This window comes from Pyrus communis, chromosome 16 (assembly GCF_041283825.1).
Source record: "Pyrus communis isolate YQ-2024b chromosome 16, ASM4128382v1, whole genome shotgun sequence".
NCBI classification, from domain to species: domain Eukaryota; kingdom Viridiplantae; phylum Streptophyta; class Magnoliopsida; order Rosales; family Rosaceae; genus Pyrus; species Pyrus communis.
The window spans coordinates 11,720,340-11,737,517 of record NC_142580.1 but is presented as its reverse complement, the minus strand read 5'-3'; the positions used below and the strand labels follow the sequence as shown (position 1 = coordinate 11,737,517).

The 17,178-nt window shown below is 38.5% G+C and overlaps 4 protein-coding genes across 6 annotated transcripts; 1 reads left to right on the top strand and 3 right to left on the bottom strand.

Moving 5' to 3' along the window:
* The first annotated feature begins 358 nt into the window (after nt 1–358).
* On the top strand, nt 359–3,659 carry LOC137731925 (E3 ubiquitin-protein ligase RHF1A). 2 transcript variants are annotated; one of them, XM_068471187.2, is made up of 8 exons: nt 359–766; nt 1,491–1,537; nt 1,704–1,766; nt 1,852–1,960; nt 2,045–2,331; nt 2,601–2,708; nt 2,788–3,143; nt 3,318–3,659. In XM_068471187.2, the coding sequence occupies exons 1-7, from the start codon at nt 623–625 to the stop codon at nt 3,125–3,127; spliced, it is 1,098 nt and encodes a 365-aa protein (XP_068327288.2). In that variant the 5' UTR covers nt 359–622; the 3' UTR covers nt 3,128–3,143; nt 3,318–3,659. The 2 variants fall into 2 exon arrangements, with proteins under 2 accessions (XP_068327288.2, XP_068327289.2); XM_068471188.2 differs by lacking the exon at nt 1,491–1,537 and having other exon boundaries at nt 369–766.
* A 208-nt stretch (nt 3,660–3,867) lies between these two features.
* LOC137731194 (peroxiredoxin-2F, mitochondrial) lies at nt 3,868–5,840 on the bottom strand. Its single transcript, XM_068470296.2, has 5 exons — nt 5,522–5,840; nt 5,388–5,417; nt 5,042–5,200; nt 4,519–4,613; nt 3,868–4,244 (listed from the first exon to the last, which is right to left on the bottom strand). Exons 1-5 carry the CDS (start codon nt 5,735–5,737, stop codon nt 4,139–4,141), a joined length of 606 nt encoding a protein of 201 aa, XP_068326397.2. The 5' UTR covers nt 5,738–5,840; the 3' UTR covers nt 3,868–4,138.
* Nucleotides 5,841–9,073: 3,233 nt separating this feature from the next.
* Nucleotides 9,074–11,537, bottom strand: TSC10B (NAD(P)-binding Rossmann-fold superfamily protein). Of its 2 annotated transcripts, none has more exons than XM_068470933.2 (3): nt 10,641–11,537; nt 10,111–10,401; nt 9,074–9,410 (listed from the first exon to the last, which is right to left on the bottom strand). In XM_068470933.2, exons 1-3 carry the CDS (start codon nt 11,317–11,319, stop codon nt 9,403–9,405), a joined length of 978 nt encoding a protein of 325 aa, XP_068327034.2. In that variant the 5' UTR covers nt 11,320–11,537; the 3' UTR covers nt 9,074–9,402. The 2 variants fall into 2 exon arrangements, with proteins under 2 accessions (XP_068327034.2, XP_068327035.2); XM_068470934.2 differs by having other exon boundaries at nt 9,074–9,825; nt 10,641–11,392.
* A 3,528-nt stretch (nt 11,538–15,065) lies between these two features.
* On the bottom strand, nt 15,066–16,330 carry LOC137731790 (uncharacterized). Its single transcript, XM_068471009.2, has 2 exons — nt 15,948–16,330; nt 15,066–15,612 (listed from the first exon to the last, which is right to left on the bottom strand). Exons 1-2 carry the CDS (start codon nt 16,071–16,073, stop codon nt 15,370–15,372), a joined length of 369 nt encoding a protein of 122 aa, XP_068327110.2. The 5' UTR covers nt 16,074–16,330; the 3' UTR covers nt 15,066–15,369.
* Between the last annotated feature and the right edge of the window lie 848 nt (nt 16,331–17,178).

Sequence of the window (17,178 nt, the reverse complement as noted above, 5' to 3'; positions counted from 1 at the left end):
CTTGCCCATGCTACTTTTGGTCTAGTTACTTGTTCAAACTGAAATACAAAATTTGATAAAATAAATCGAAGCATTCTTTTGAGACCGATAATCAAGTGTCATTGAAGATGGTCTAAACATTTTGAAATTCAAGTAGTTCATGTTCTTGATAAGTGTTTTTTAAAGAATCAGTTCACATATACCTTAAAAAAAAAAAACCTTATACAAGCAAGAAATACTTTAAAAAAATTTAGTTTTTTGGTAAGAAAATTGCAAAAATAGTGGTTTTGTTAGCAAACTTTCCCTTGCACAACAATAAACCAAAACAAAAGGAGTAAATGATAAATAGAGAATATAGAGATTGATTATATATTATTGAAATCCAGTATTTGGTTGATTGATTCGATCAAACCAAAGCGTGTGAATCGGTGTTTAGCTTTGCCGCTGCGTTTTCTGATCCTTTTTCATTTTTCTCCTCCCTAAAATTCTTTACTTTGACCCTTTACTCTTTCCTTCCCCACCAACACTTTTTCTAGGGTTCCCTGTCTTCTTCCTCCTCACACCAGTCCCCCCATCTCCTCCATTAAAATCACTCTCCCTCAGTCCCTCTGCACCTCTCCGTCTCCCTCCGCATTGCTCAAAAATGGCGTCTTTCGCTCCCTCTTCTTCTCTTAATCCAAAACCCATCTCAGCTCCCCCGTCTTCCTCCACGGATCTTCTCGACGACTCGTATGAAGACTGCTGCAGCATCTGCCTCGAGCCGTTCAACTGCGACGACCCGGGCACTGTATGATTCTTCAAAACCTGAAAAGCTTTTGAATTTTTGTACAACTCAGTGTTTTGTGCGTACCCAACTGACAGTATTTACTGGGTCAGTCTCGTAATGCTGATTGTGATTGCTAATGTAAATTGTGGAAATCGGTTTTGACAGTCTGATTTCGAGTTCTTATGTTTTTGCAGTTTCTCTTGTTTTGGTAGCCGAAATGGACTGTGATCTACGGTCAATTCTGATAATTGGTTTCTTTAGCTAGTTTTTGGGGTTCTTTCAGTGTCTGGGAAACTTGGTTGATGGAAAAACAATGTAATCTTGTGTTTGATTAATGTATATTGTTATCATAAAGCATGATGATTCATTGAAGTATATCCTTTATTAATACAATCTTTCGGTTTCCTTGGTCGGATTTGACGGAAATGAACGGGTGGGAATGCGCAAAGATTTAGAATGCAAGTGTTTTTGAGAACCAAGTTGGACTTCCATCTTTTTCTCTATATATTTTTGAAATATAAGAGAAGTTTCTGCGATAAGAGGATCTGCAGTGATGGTTGTGATCATGCTAAAGTTATTTCGCAAAAACTAGATATCTTTTATTTGCTGTTGTACCAGATCTCTATAGCACATAATGGATAGTAAACAGCCCTTGTTGTGAAATATGTCCTGTCTGCGAGTATTGCACTCATAGATTCAGACGTTTATCTGAGTGTTTAACCCTGAAAATTTATCCTTGTTTCAGATAACCAGCTGCAAACACGAATATCATCTTCACTGTATATTAGAATGGTAACCCCACTTTATATATAGGTTATGTCTTTTATATGGCCAAATGATACATTACTTCCATCCTCCACGGTCTACAAAGAAGTATTAATCTTGATATTCTTAATTGTAATTTATTGTTTCTTAATTGTAAATGGTTTTTTTCTTATTAATCTTGATATTCTTTTAGGTCACAAAGAAGTAAAGAATGCCCAATTTGTTGGCAGTCATTTTCCCTGAAGGATCCTGCTTTGTATGTAACTTTCTCTAGTTCATGCATGTGCTACTGCTTGATTGCTTTCCGTTATGTTTCAATTATTTTTTTATTTTCTGTGTAGCCAAGAGCTTCTAGCTGCTATACAAAATGAGAAGAACTCAAGGTCAAGAAAAACATCTTCCATGGCACCCCAAACATATCATTCATATGAGGATTTTGATGCTGAGCACGTGAGTTTTTATAATAAATTTTGTATACTTAATTTTTCTTGCTGGTAACGGGACTTTCATTGACAGCAAACTTGAACTTTTCAGGAATCTTTCTCAGATGACTCCGATTTGGATGAGCGCATCATGCAGCATCTTGCTGCTGCTTCTAGCAGAGCTCGTTATGCTCGCAGAAGGGAAAGACAGAGATCATCTGGGCTAGGTCCTTCCCGTGTTTTTGTTTTTTCCAACCATGAAAGTGTGCCTGGTTTCCAGCAAACATACCCAACTTCTCCAGAAGATTCGCCAACTTCTCAAAGGCCATCTATTATTCAATCTCCATTGTCTTTTATTTGCAGCACTGCTGCCAATAGTGATATCCGTTGCATGCCGAGGTTTGCACCTAAGGCCAAAAGTTATTCCCTAATGTGGACGCACATAAATTTTATTTTATTCTAATACATACACAAGAAGCAGATATATGTTACTGCCTTGTGCTGATCACCTGGAATGTAGTTTGCAATATAGTATGAAGTGCATAGATAGAAGGTGTTATCTCATGGCACATGAATATGATTTAAGCTTGTTTCGTCATCTTTGTTGTCTATAGTATTCATCTCTTCTTTTTATCTTCTGGTGGCTTACTATTTCTTGGTCATTCCAGAGTTATTTATGGCCGGCCATCACCAGATGGTCCACACAGACCAAGCCCATCCGAGACTATCAATTTCCCCGATTCTATCAAATCCAAGTTGTCTGCTGCCTCAGCCAGGTAGAAATGCTACTGCTATACTTCACTTTGAAGTTGATGTTGACTCCTTTCTTATACACATGTTTGAAAATTGTGAAAGATACAAAGAGTCAATCTCAAGAAGCACTCGAGGCTTTAGGGAAAAGCTACTTGCTCGTAACAACTCAGTCAAGGAGATGACCAAAGGGGTTCAACGTGAGATGAGTGCAGGAATTGCTGGTGTTGCAAGAATGTTTGAGCGCCTCGACCTTACTCCAAAGAGACCTGGAGCCCCTTCTCCTGTTTCTGGCCATAGCGGAGGAGAAACTTCAAACTTTTCCTTCAAGGGAAAAGGTGTGCTAGAGAATGTTATTGTTCATTCTTGTAGTAACAGTGGGAGAGTTGCTGATGAAAGTTCAGATGCACCTTCACGTCAAAGCTGCTACAGCAGGCCGAGTTGAAGTCTCTTCTGCACAGGTTCTATAAATTGACGTTTTGTAACATTTTTCTATTGACTAATTGCTGCTAATAATATTGAAAGATGAAACTACGTTTCAAAATATAGAAGCAAAAATCATTTCATTCGTCCAGCTTTATTTCCCCTTGTTTAATGTGTAAAGCAACACCTAACAAAAACCTGCTTTGCTACAGAGCGGACACTGATGCCGTATGGAGTTTGGATTTGGCTCATCTCCAAATCGTTTGTGTTTTACCTCTCAGCATAAGGAATGTGTTTTACCTTTCAAGCATTAGGCACCTCAGCAAGTGACGTTATGTGAAGAGCCACACGCTGCTGGTTCGTTTTGCGTCCTGCTCATTGCCTATTTATGCAGTGTGATGATGAGTTATTTGTCCTCCCCCTTCACATTTTCCCTTCCTTTGTAGCTTAGTAATTAGTATTAAGTGGATTCTGGGGGAATTCCTACTACCTAACAGTTGTCTCAACTGTTTAAACTTACTTAATATACATGTCCTGCGTTTATTTTTTCGTTAGTCCTGAAGCTACCAATATAATTAGGTAAGTGATTTGGATAGCACAACAGAGCACTGCCCAACGCCCGCGCAACTCCCATCATATGAAATGAGCTTAACGATCGTTTATGAAACCCTTGTCAAGAGAGGATGAACCGAAAGAGCTATACAACAAATGTGGGCGCAACGAACCAACGAAAACTTACCTGGAGGACAAACTAGGAATGCATGAAAAAAAAACAGCAATTGGACTGGAGAATGTGATTGCATCATATGGTAGGGGTCTCGGGTCCAATATGAACTAGGAAACAAAGGTAGAGATGCTAATGGCCGGAAATGTCCCATTCCTAAAACCATAACATCCGAAAACTTCATGCCAAAACTCGGCCTTCATAACCTTATTAACAAACAAAACTCAACAGAACTCAACAGAAGTCAGTTATGGATGACGTCTCATCATGGATCAAGCACCGTGTAAATTGTCACAAGAACTATAAAAACTAGATCTGCCCCAAAATGACGTCCCCGCCAGAAACCTTGAAGTCTGATGGCACTTCCTCCACATTTAGAGTTTTCACCTTCCCGTCGACCACATATGCTGACCATCTGCATAAAGAGAGCAAAACTTTCTTCAAAACTGAAATTTTTATGGCTATAGTAAAGATAGATTGTGGATAAAACCGAGGGAGGGTGACCCTTAGAATTATTGGGAAAAAAGGGAGGATGGGGTAAAAGGACTAAAGAACAGTCCATGGATAAAAAACCGCGTCCGATGCAAAATCCAGATACCCATCTAGGTTTTATTCAATAAATTCCCTTTTGTTTCTCCAAAACACTCAATTACAAAAATGTAAACAAATACAACCGATGATGATTATACCTTTGAGAGCGATGTCCAAGCAAAGCACCACTGAGATCCTTATCCAATTCCAAGCTTTTGTGGAAGCTCCCATCGAAGTCCCCATAGAACTCAATCTATTTAGCCAAATTTCAAAAAGTAAAAAAAGAAGTGGCAATAATTTACATTCAAACAATAAAGCACTGTTGCTAAACCTTGAAGGAATTGCCAAATGCGATTTTTATTATGTACAAGCAGACGGAGTTATCAAGCTGAACCTACTTGAGTTGAGACTAACATAGCAATTTAGAAAAGAAGAATTCGCAAACATAAAAACCACGATTGTTCTCCAAGTAGTTAGCCTCGAGACTGACTTGTGAACTCTTATAGGCTATAGCCGCTTAGCTCAACGAGCTAAAATTTAGAATGTAGTTTTAGAACTGATGATCCAGACATCCATCTATCTACTTTTGGCACCAAATTCAAGTCACTAAGAGCGGCGCAATCTACAAAGTTACTTCTTTCCGTAAATTAGAAGAAGGCACTTAATAAAGGGAACACTTACAGCTTCTTTGGCTTCGAGTTTGCTTGCCCAGCCATTCATAACATATGGATCATTCACAGCTACACAAATCACAGAATCAACCCCTTTGGCCTTAAACTTATCAATCTGGTTCTTGTAACTAGGGACGTGTTGCACAGAGCAAACGCCGGTGAAGGCGCCCTGACATATTGAAAACAAAATACCCACTTAAATTCCTCTTCTAGGAACTCACAAAATTCATAAATTCAATGCTTTTGATTCATAATTTACTCAATTTTTCAGTGTTTTACTGACCCTAAATTTGGCATTTCTCACTAACATATTAAATTACATCAAGCCCATGATATAAACAGGGAGATTAACTTACAGGGAGCCCAAAGATGACGACTTTCTTGCCCTGAAAACACAAATTTCACAAAATTTTCAGCCTCCAAAATCTTGAAATTTTACTGAAACCAGAATGTTAACAGAAAAATTAAACACATAAATGAAAAATGAAACCTTGAAAATGTCTTTGAGAGGAGTGGTGGCGAAGTTGGAGGAGACGCCTTCGTCCCAGGTGCGAGCTTTCTGGAGGGAAACATTGGTTGCGGCGGAGACTAGGTCGGTCCCGACTGCAGCGGCCGCGTAGGCTCTTGATTGAGCTCCGATTTGGAAGCCTCCAACCACTGATTTCATTGCGGAGAAGCTCGTTCGCTTCAGAAGTGTGGACGCCATTGCTGAGCGCTGAGCAGTTGAGTCGACTCACTGAATTCGTTTCGCTTTGTTGGTAAGTTGTTCCACAATTGGAGGAAGGAATCGTCTACGCGGATGGAATGGCCCCAAGTTTACGGTCTGTACGGTCTTACTCACTTGGGCCTCGCGTCTGGATCTTTCATGGGCCGAAACATAATCCGACGCCATTTTGTTCTTGGGAATGGGTAGTGATTTTTATTCAGCCTCCCATTTTCTCCTCTGCACTCCTAGGTTTATTTCTGTCCGTCTATTTTGCCTTGAGTTTGTAAACCTTAAAGTTGAAACTAAAGGTAAATTACATTTTATCGTTTCAGGTTTTAAGTTATTGCAATTTCTTATAATATTTTTAAAATATTTCAATTTCATACATTTATTTATCATTTTATTTCAATTTCATACATCCGTTAGAAAATCCGAAGTGATGACGTGGCAAATATGGAATCCATATTTATGCTGACGTGGCTGCCAAATTTGTGCCACGTGGCAAAAATAATAAATTTTTTATGCATTTAAAATATAATAATTTACCCTATTTTTTTTAAAAAAAAAAAAAAAACAAACAAACAAAAACCCACCCCACCCCCACCTCCCCCGCAACCCCCAAACAACCCTCCCTCCCTCCCTCCCTTCTCTCCACGGCCAATGCCCAAAATGCGAACCCGGATCAGGAAACCCCGTTTGCCATAAGCTATTGTTCAAGCCACCACTTACGCCGCTGTCTCTTCCAGAGAAGATGACAGAGTTTCTCGATCTGGATGAGAGCTTGGTGCACGCACAGGCCAACCCATTGCCAGAGAAGTTCGATTTCATAGTGTAGCCAAGGATCGACGAAATCGAGAGGTCGTTTGATCCTATTCTTCTGCGTGCTCATCTGGGTTCAAGATTGCGATTTTTTTTTTTTGGGTTTTTGGATGGGGTGGGGGGTTGCGGGGGCGTCGGCTGTGGAGAGAGAAGGGAGGGAGGGTTGTTTGGGGGTTATGGGGAGGTGGGGGTGGGGTGGGATGGGGTGGGTTTTTGGATGGGAGGGGTGGTGAAAAGAATTGAGGAGAGGGAGTCTTGGTGGGGGGGGGGGGTGAAAATGGGTTTTTGTTTTTTTGTTTTTTATAAACAAATTATTATATTTTAAATGCACTTGAGGGGGTAAAATGTAATTTACCCTATATAAAAAAGGAGAGAAGTCATTCAGTACTACGGTATAAAAATATTCTTCTTCATTGATAAATAAGAGATCTTAGATTCAATTTTCGTTAAATGCAAACTTGAAATACATTATTTCTAGCCTGAATTAGCCCACTCCCCCACCCTTTAGACTATCTCCAACAATGGGCTAAATGTCAAATTTTCCCCCCTAAACCCACTCCAACCCAAGCTAAATCTTTGGGCTAAAAGCCGAATGCCAAAGCTGGGCCAAATTCCCACCCTCACCCCCCCATGCGAGTGGACTCACGGGCAGTTGGGCCACTCTCGGCACGGTCACTCTCCAACGCGCCCATGCGATGGGCTTGCATACATTGCCTGACAAGGGTGGGCCCCTCTGTCATAGGTTGTCGCCCACCCAGAAAAAACCCCAACGGCTCTATTTTTAAACCAAGGGTTGAGATCTAAGGACCATTGGTTGATCCAACGGTCCAGATTCAAATTTAATTTTTTTAGAATATGTTATTTTAAAATACATTGAATCCAACGGCTGAGATCAAATATAATCGATGGGCTTGCAGACATTGCTCGACAGGGGTGGGCCCCTCTGTCATAAGCTGTCGGCCACCCCAAAAAAACCCCAACAACTCTATTTTTAAACCAAGGGCTGAGATCTAAGGACCGTTGGTTGATCCAACGGTCCAGATTCAAATTTAATTTTTTTAGAATATGTTATTTTAAAATACATTGAATCCAACGACTGAGGTCGAATATAATCAAATCTAATGGTAAAAAAAAAAATCTAAAATCCAACAGCTAAAATAATTAAAAAAAAATGATTTAACTCAAAATTCACCCAAAAACTCTATAAATACCTATGTATTTGTTCAAACATCTACACAAAACTCAATTTTCTTCTACAATTCTTCCAATTTATCTTTCTACAATTTCTTTCCATTTCCAAATTGTTCAACATGGCAAGAGAGCATATTAGAGGTCGTAATTGGACCTGCGAGGAAGATGTTGCTTTATGCTTGGCATGAGTTTCTGTTAGCGAAGATGATGTAGTTGTCATAAATCAAAATAAGAAAGTTTTGTGGGATAAAATCATTGCAAAGTTTCAAGAAAATTGCAATGGTGGCGGAATGGTTGGTGAATTGAAAGTTGAAGGCTTGCTTTGTGGAAAATTTAGTGATTTTTCAATATTTATCGGAATTTAAATATTTTTAGATAAAAATGTTCATAAAATTAATTTACGATATTCTACATATTTATTTAAAAAAAATTTAATTTAAGGAAAAAAATAGCCTAAGTTCATTCTTTAATAATCCCGGGCTAAAATTTTAGGCCAGAACGGTTGAAGCAGAAAAGTTGTTTCTGGGCTAAAAGCTAAATTTTCCAGGCTAAAAATTTTACCCCCTCAAGGCGATCCATCTTCACCCCCTCAAGGCTAAAAACTTAGTGTAGATAATATTGTTTGTTCAAAAATAAAAAAATAAAAAAAATAAAAAAACAAAGGAGGAGAGGAAGAGTGCAAGAAAATCACTATCATTGGGTATTTTTTCGGTCGAAATGTCCTTTCAATTAGAATAATTCATTTTCAAGTTTGGATTAAAATAATTTATTTTTTGAGTTTGTATTTTAACCAAGAAAATATTTAGATCCTCACATGTAAAAAGTCGTTCATTCTTGTAAACAAATCATAGTTTGCTATGTGCAAGGGCTAATCTATTCATGGACCCCGTTGGTCTCGAAACAACCTAGAAGTCCAAAGAAGCACCTATGAGGACCTTTGAGGACCACCAACGGTCCGGACAGGTGGTGGAAGAGAATGGTTGTGCAAAAGTTTTGCAATAGAAATTTTGAACCAAGAAGAAGGATTTAATTTCAGACGAAGAGGAATACAGAGAAGATCATCATGGCTTTGTTTTTCTTGGACCTTGGTTCCAACAAAGAAGAAAGACGCTCTCTCCATTTCCCACGTGGCCAACTCCTCATTTTTTTTAATTGTTGTTCAATCAGGTTGTGTCACATAACATTTTAATTAATAGAAGAATGATGTATAACTCAATCAATGCTTTTTAAACCACATATTTGACACCGTTATTTTCTTTTAATTCACTATAAATTCATACGACTCAAAAAAATATTTCATAAAGTACCTTATTTAGGATCACCTGATGCTAGAATCTTGGATCTGCCATTGGCATACGATGCATAAGATTTTTCAAAATTCAAAGGGTATCAAAAGAAATCTCAGGACTTGCTTTAATTTCCTAACAAACGGATCTATCATAATCGGGAATGAATATAGACGATACTGAATGCCTGGAAAACCAACAGTGTCAATTTAGGAATAAGGAGACTGGTGACCGAAAAGTTTTCCTCAAGTAGCAATGCCGTTAATTCAACAGGTAAACTCCACCTTGGACGAGGTCAGAGACTAGAAGAACCAAAGTAACCCACAACAGACAACTGCAGTCCAAGTGCAATACAAAGCACCGCGAATCTCAGGTCCCTGAAATTAAAATCGTTGAAAAAACAAGAAATGGTGAAGTTTCACTCATAACTAAACATGCAAGGATGTCAGCACAGAAAAAAAAAGAAAAGAATCGAACTCCCAGACTGCTACTTTAGATTAGAGGGAAAGGAGGTTCTTAAGAATCTAAGATGCCGCCATTTGGGTATATTGGTTACAAAAATCGGAATTAATATGTAACATTCTACGACAGATGAACAAGCAGCAGCAGCACACAGGTATAATTTCGCTTTGATCTCCTACTAACTAGCAATGACAACAGCACAATCTTATCCCAACCATTCAAGGTCAGCTACACCGGTGCTAGGTCCTGCAATCCGCCGATCATGGACCATATTTTCCTTAGTGAATGATTCATTCTTTTTAATCGATGCATCTATTCGTCCTCATTATACTGTCAGATTCGGATCAGAAACATGAAACAAGGAAATGACATTAGTCTCTCTAGCCTATTAAGATTGTCTTGAAATGCAAAGTTGGATACACAATATGAGTAATTCAAATGCAGGAAACATCTCTAAACCCGGCAGCACCATTCATTAAACTAGGCAGTTCGGATAACAACAGGAAATATACAAACAATTGGCAACTACGTCTAGGAAATACAATTTCTATGCAGTAAGATCAAACCGAAAACTAAAACATAATCAGTTAAACAGTGATATGAAACAATACTCACTCTTGTTCTGTGCTTGCCACTTCTGTATGCTAGTATACCAATTCCACTGAAAACACAGAGCAACGAGACGAACCAAACCAGCTGCAACCACCTCGAAAAATGCCATAACAAAGGACCTCTGAGGAGACAACCCAGCAGTGGCAATGGACAACAATAACCCTTCAAAGTTGCAAGGCACAATAAAAGAAGCAGACTTAATCCCATCCAAAGCCCTCTTCGCAACATCTTCGGCTTTCATCGCCCCAGACGACTCCGCTATAATGCCAGTCAGGGGCGGCCGCCTCTTGGTCTCTACAACAATTGAATATTAAAATTAGAGCAAAATCACGAGTAGCCACGTTGGCTAGAGCGGATGCGCTCCCCAATGCACCAATGTTCGAATCTCCCTACCCGCATTTAACATTCCAATGCATCCAAGTTCGAATCCCCCTCATATTAGTTTAAAGTAGAATATCGCTCGTATAAAAAAGAATCAAAATCGAAACAATCAAATTCCACATCGAACATTTGCAATTTTTTTACAGTTTTACCTTCAGCGAAGCCAGGGGTGTCTGTGTCCGGCGGGAATACGAGAGAAACGTGAATGTCGTGAGAAATCACCTCTTGCTGCAGAGCCTCGGCCAAGCCACGGAGCCCGAACTTGCTGGCGGAGTAGGCCGTGTAGCCGTAGATTCCGACTTGGCCGGCCTGGGATGACATCAGCGCGATCGAGCGCGGCCCACGGTCTTCTCCCTTCTTCATTTCGGGGAGAGCGGCTTTGATCATGTTGAAGCTCCCAATCAGATTCACGTCCACCATGAACTTCACCTCATCCAATCCCTGCTTCTCGAGCTCCTCGGGGACGAAAACCCCCTGGTTCACGATCAACACGTCGACGGGACCCGCCTCCTCCACCGCCTTCGATACGGCGCCGTAGTCGCGGACGTCGGCGGCGAAGATTGACACGTCGATGCCGGTGGAGAGCTGGATGTAGTTCTTTGCTTCCTCGAGCTTGTCGATGGAGCGCGCGAGGATGGAGACTCTGGCCCCCTCGGTGGCGGCCTGGTGGGCCAGGGCCAGACCAATTCCGCTGGAGCCTCCGGTGATGAACACGTGGCGGTTCTTGATTGGGATCTTGACGGGGCGGGGCCGGACTATAACGTAGAGAATGAGGAAGAGGAGGGCGGGCGGCAGGAGGAGGAGGAGGGCGAGGAAGGAGAGGTCCGCCATCGACGGAGCTTCGAAATCGTTGGTAACTTGAGAGTGCCAGTGTTGTGTTGTCACTTGTGTAATTCAGTTCATTGACTTTTTGTGATCTCCGCCTATAATATGGGCCGGACAGACGCGGCCCGGAAATACATTTTTCGGGTCTTGGCCTACCTGAACTGAAATATGGCCAGAGTTTGGGTCTGAAGTTGTGCAGTCAGGCCCAATGATATTAATAAATTCTCCCCCTTCATCAGAATCAGAAGAAAAAAAAAAAAAAAAAAAAAAATCTCTCTCCTGCGCATGGATTTTGTCGAATGGGTTGCGATAAAGATTAAAGACACCATACACCAACAATCATAACAATTATGTACTTTTTACTCCAATTTTGTAACACATAAGAGAAAATCAGTGGAGCAGAATCATATGAGACCTTAATTATGTACTTTTTACTCCAATTTTTAGGTTTTTTTATTAGCCCCTACATTTTATTAAATAGACCCCACAGTAAATTTATTATTAAATTACTTACATATCTTAATATAAAATGATTATTTAGTAAGGTTAAAAAATAAGAATAAAATTTTTGAATACATCGCAAGTCACTTCCAATGTATGCCAAGAATATTTTTCTTCTCTTTTTCTTTAAAAAAAGGAGACCAATTTTTTTATTTTTTTTAACAAATGATATTATCTACACTAAAAGGGTAGAGAAGTGAGCTAAGCCTCATAACGAGCTAGCAATAATATGATGTCACTTATAAGTGAAGAAGAATATCACTAAATCATAGTACTAAGTAGTGTAAAAATGAGATCAATTAAGAAAAATGAATCGTTAAATTAAGCATGTTATGTTAATATTGCACAAAACAAAAACCTAGCATACCCTCAATGCTTAGATTCACTATAAATTACAAGAAAAATAAATTAATTTACCTGTATTTAAATTCTTAGCTCTGCCATTAATTGCATTCAGCAGTTAGGTCGGTCCGGAGGTTAAATTTTCAATCTACTCTGTCGAAGGCAAAGGACTATCGGCCGACCTATTGACTTGTCCAAATGCATATGGTGTCGGTCTTTATCGGTGGACCACAACCCGCTCGTAGTCGTAGACCGCTGAAAATCTCCCACTTGCATAAAAATTCGATTGCGATTTAACCAAAAGTAAGTTGATTTGTGATCTGCCTAACCAATTTAATAGATCAAACCATTTTACATCGTCCAAATAAGCACAAGTGTAAAACCAAATGTTGAATAAAAGTTGGCTAAAAGTTGGGCTGCTGAAGACCGAATTTTCTCGTATTAGTCTCCCACTCTACACTTTTTTACAAGATTATATGCGATGAGTTTGATGTCAGCACTTCTAGATAGTAACGGTAATCCTCATTCAAGTTTATGCGTCGTTTAAAGATTTAGAGTAGAATATTGCTGTATAAAAAGCATTAACGGAAGGTTTTTATTAGCACCTCACATATTATTGAATTAGTAATGCTAGAGAGAATCTATTTAAATCATATTTTGTAAACTATATGACGTGTTTATTGATAATTGGATTATTACGTAAGTGTTGATTAATCAAGATATGTTGAAGCAAGAAACTGCAATCAACTTTCAGATTTTATTTCTTGTGACTAACACGAAAATTGAAAAGTAAATACATATATTACGGAAAATAGCTAAGAACTTTCATATTGTTACCTATCATAAGTTGTGACTCGTGAATTTTTTTTTTATTTTTAAATTACTATTATTGAGGAGATAAAGGAGAGTTCAAAATTAATACATTAATATAAGGGAGGGATGAGTTTCAAATTTGGAGACGCATATATAAAATCCAACACCTTATTCACTAGGATTTTTTTTTTCATTTTTCTTTCCCTCTAAAAATGAAATTAGCATATGACTTTGCCACGACAGTCTACTGTTCTAGAGACCCGAAAAACTCACAGAATCATTTCATCTCATGACTTGGTCTTGTGTTTTAAAAGCAGATGTTGAGCTTTGAATTCAATTTTTAAGATATGGATGGACATAAACTGTAAGTGGGGCACCACAGATTCATTCTCTTTCGTTAAATAATTCACCGATTGTTTTTGAAAGTTTGTGACTTCCACTGGTTAACAGATGGGCAAGTGCTGCACCTAGATCTCTGATCTCACTTCTCTCAGCTCTCATCCAACAAAAGAGAAAAAGGAAAAATAAAAGTGAGAGCTAGCTAGATCTCAAAGCAAAAATCAACGCAAATATTCCCTGACAAATAATATTTTTATTTGTTTCAACTTAATTTGTCACTCTCTTTTTAAGAAAATTGAAGTTCCACCACAGATTACAGTACATTGATAATAAGATGATGAAATCAACATGTAGAAAATATGTTTTAATTGGCTAATACCATAAAAGAAATTGACATTTTATTATAAAACGAAAAGTCATTCAACTCCTTATAAGCTCATGTAATATTTCTCAGTTTCCTGATTTATGATTCACCCTCTCAACTCTCAGTTCACCTAAGCCGACAGGGCACGTATCAAAAGTGAGAGGTCATGTGGCCTGATGGGCTGCCAGTATGGAAGGGACACAAAAGTTGAAAACTACATAAGAAAAAGCAATGAAACAGGTTGCCCAAAAGAAAGGGAAAATATATGAAGCGTTTAAAGAGAGAACTCAAACATGACATCGAAAATGAAAGGAATGCCTTCTGAAAGAAATGCATGCATGTAGTTGTACCATCGAAACGTGACATGCTGAGGGAAGATTAATCAAAGAGCATGTTCAAAGCGAGAAATGAATTGACAGTAGTTGTAGAACTAGTTTTATGTTCCACGTCGAAAGTGTAAATTCCACGTTGAGAATTGGAGCCTCTTGCACCACATATTCGTCGTTATTCTGCCATGAAAGTCTGGCCAAGAACCATATTAATTTGTTGCTAATTGATTTTCCTTAACTTGATAACAAAAGAAAAAGTTTAGTGAATGATGATAGTAGGGTTTGGTGACTAAGCTTCAATCATACAACTCTAACGACTTTATAAATATCAATCACAAAACATCACGCAAAGTTCAGAGAAGGAATAGAAGTGGTCAATTATGTCAAGATTAAAGAGAAATTTGAAAGTTGATGCCTGCAATGATGCAGTATCCTTTGCCAACGGCCCTAATAGATTCCAATAATTTAAACAAGAACATATATTTATAGTCAAATGAATAGCTTTTCCTTTTAGGTTGATTTGCAACCAACCAAATTGCTCATATGCTTGTCACTTCCACCTCATCTGTTTTTACCTTTCGATAATTCCTAGCATAAAAACAAATCCAAGATATCTTCTTCCAATTTGCAGATCCAGCAAGCTACAAAGCTTCGTTGTCTGAAAGTTGCACCTCAATCTTTCTCCCAAAGTCTTTGTTTTCTCAATTGGATTTATGCTTACCAACTAAGGTAACCTGTTAGGAGTACTTGTTTTACTACAAATGTAACTCTCATTAGATCTACCATGCACTTATGTTGCCTTCAATTGAACTTTCTTTTTTGGCAAGTCAATATTTTAACGAAACTAATTTCAATGCACCCAAGTTTGAAGATGGAGAACAAGGTATGTAGAAATCATTTTCTTATTCTAAACTACTCTAAATTACAGGAGAAATTTCGAACTTAGATGCAAATAGTTGGACAAACTACCACAACTAACTGACGTAACTCATATATCTTGAGTTAAATCAAATTAAGCTAATGTCATACAACATTTTGGACAAATAATCAAATTAAAATCAAAATAAAACAATTAACGAATAGAATTTAATGAATTAGAGAAAGCTCATCCTATATCCAACCTAACAATCCCCCATACACGTTTACAATTCAAAGGGTACAATCTACCCTTTGGTAAGCTCCCCTTGGCAGAGTAAGGAACAAAAGTAAATAGCTTTTCCTTGCCTTCCCATACACATAAACATCATCACCATAACAATAACAATATTAGTATCATAAAATCCTTGCCTTGCCATGTTTGGCAAAGGGACTCATCAGCAGAAATTTATTGCATTGTACAATACTTCTTGATAATTAGGGTTCTATATCTCATCCATTTTTCGGTCTAAAAGCGCAGTCGGAAGATGCTTGGGAAACCATCGTCTTGTTGTGATCAGCTTGTGACGATCTGTGGGATTTTGAGTTGCATGAGGCAAACCTTCCCTGCCTGTGCTTTCTTCTTGGACGTATTGATTGTGGGATGAAAACTCCAGTTCCTTTGGTTTCTCTCTTGCAGGATTGCTCATACAGAAGGGCAGGATGTGCAGGTGGGTGGATTGCACAAGAGAAAGCCTGTAAGCACAATTAAAAACATGTTAGGAAATCAGTCCCTTCATCTCCTAGATAGAACAAGTACAACACGATGTAATCATACACGGATCGAGAACACAAAAGTAAACTTACAAAACAACACACTAAAATCTAACATGGTTTACTGACTTCCACACACTCTTTTTCTCCTTCTACACAACGCTGGATTTATTCATTTCAAATGTCACAAGAGTGTGCAGAGGAAGACAAGAGTTGCGGAAATCACTTCACATTAATACGAGCTACGTCCACATGTTGCTAGCGTATCCACGAAGAAGAAGATAAACAATTACAATCACTGCAAATGAAGTGTATACCTGAAGAGAAACTGAAGGGGAAGTTGCGATAGGATCCTCCTCATCATCCATGATTAGAAGAGAGATTTGCTTAGTTAAGTCTGCAAAGAACAAGTCGTCTTCTAGTTTCTCCATGGCAACTTCCATATATGCAGCTTAATTAATCAAGAAGTTGGGTTATTATTTGTGTGTTAAGCAAGCCTGAGTGTTGTCTCCGAACCTGAAACTCTCTTAATAAAATCTAAAGGAAATAAGTAGGGATTATATATAGGGGAAAAGCAAAGGGCAGAGGGGAAGGGGATGGGTGGGTTTATGTGAAGTCCCACTCTGCATCTCTACACACACATGGTTTTGTTCAGCCATGTGGAAGGGTAGGCAGTTGGCCTATCTGTATTTGAAGTCCCACTGCCCCACAAGAATCATGTTGTATGTCATCATATTATCCAGTTGCCCCAAAAGAGATGAGGAACAGCCGGCAACAACCCACACCCAGACACGTGCCAATCCAAGATCGACTTAAAATCTGTAGCAAAACCCACACACTTGGTTGTAAATGACTTTTCTGCCCCTCATATCCATTTCCCTATAAATACCTAGTTTTTGGTTCGACATTCATATATAGTCCACATAAAAACAAACATTGTACATTTATAGTATTATTTCAAGGATGTATAAATTGTCATATAGTATTACTATCCACTCGTACTGCTTGCTAGCTTCGCTCGACTTAGAGGATAAATTTTTCATTGTGTGCGGAATATGGATGGTATGCAACATGTCATTATATAAGTGGAATGAAGTTTTACTTTTTAAGTTGTTAATTCATTAACACAAGTATCTCACCACTTGTATAATGACACGTGGTGTATCACTTCGTGTTCTAAGCACATTGAAAAATTTCTGCAATGTAAGAGCCTTAATGTTATATTAGTAACGCGTTAGTGCCCTTATTTATGATGGGATGTTTTTCAAAATTAAAAGGGAGAGTTTTGTATCCATGAAAATCAATCACCAAGGGTGCAAGGTTCACTATGGTTTAGCAATATGTTTTTGTTACTAATCCACTTGTGTTGCTTATATATAGCTTCACTATGCGGAAGAGTTTTACTATGTAAAGAATTAGTGCCCAACCTATGGAAGTATCCGCGGCTAACGAAAGCATCACTTGTTCTTAATTGTGTTTTGACACTAATTGAATACAATTCATAAGTTCAAAAACACATAAATGTAGTAATACCCTTGAAAAGTAAAC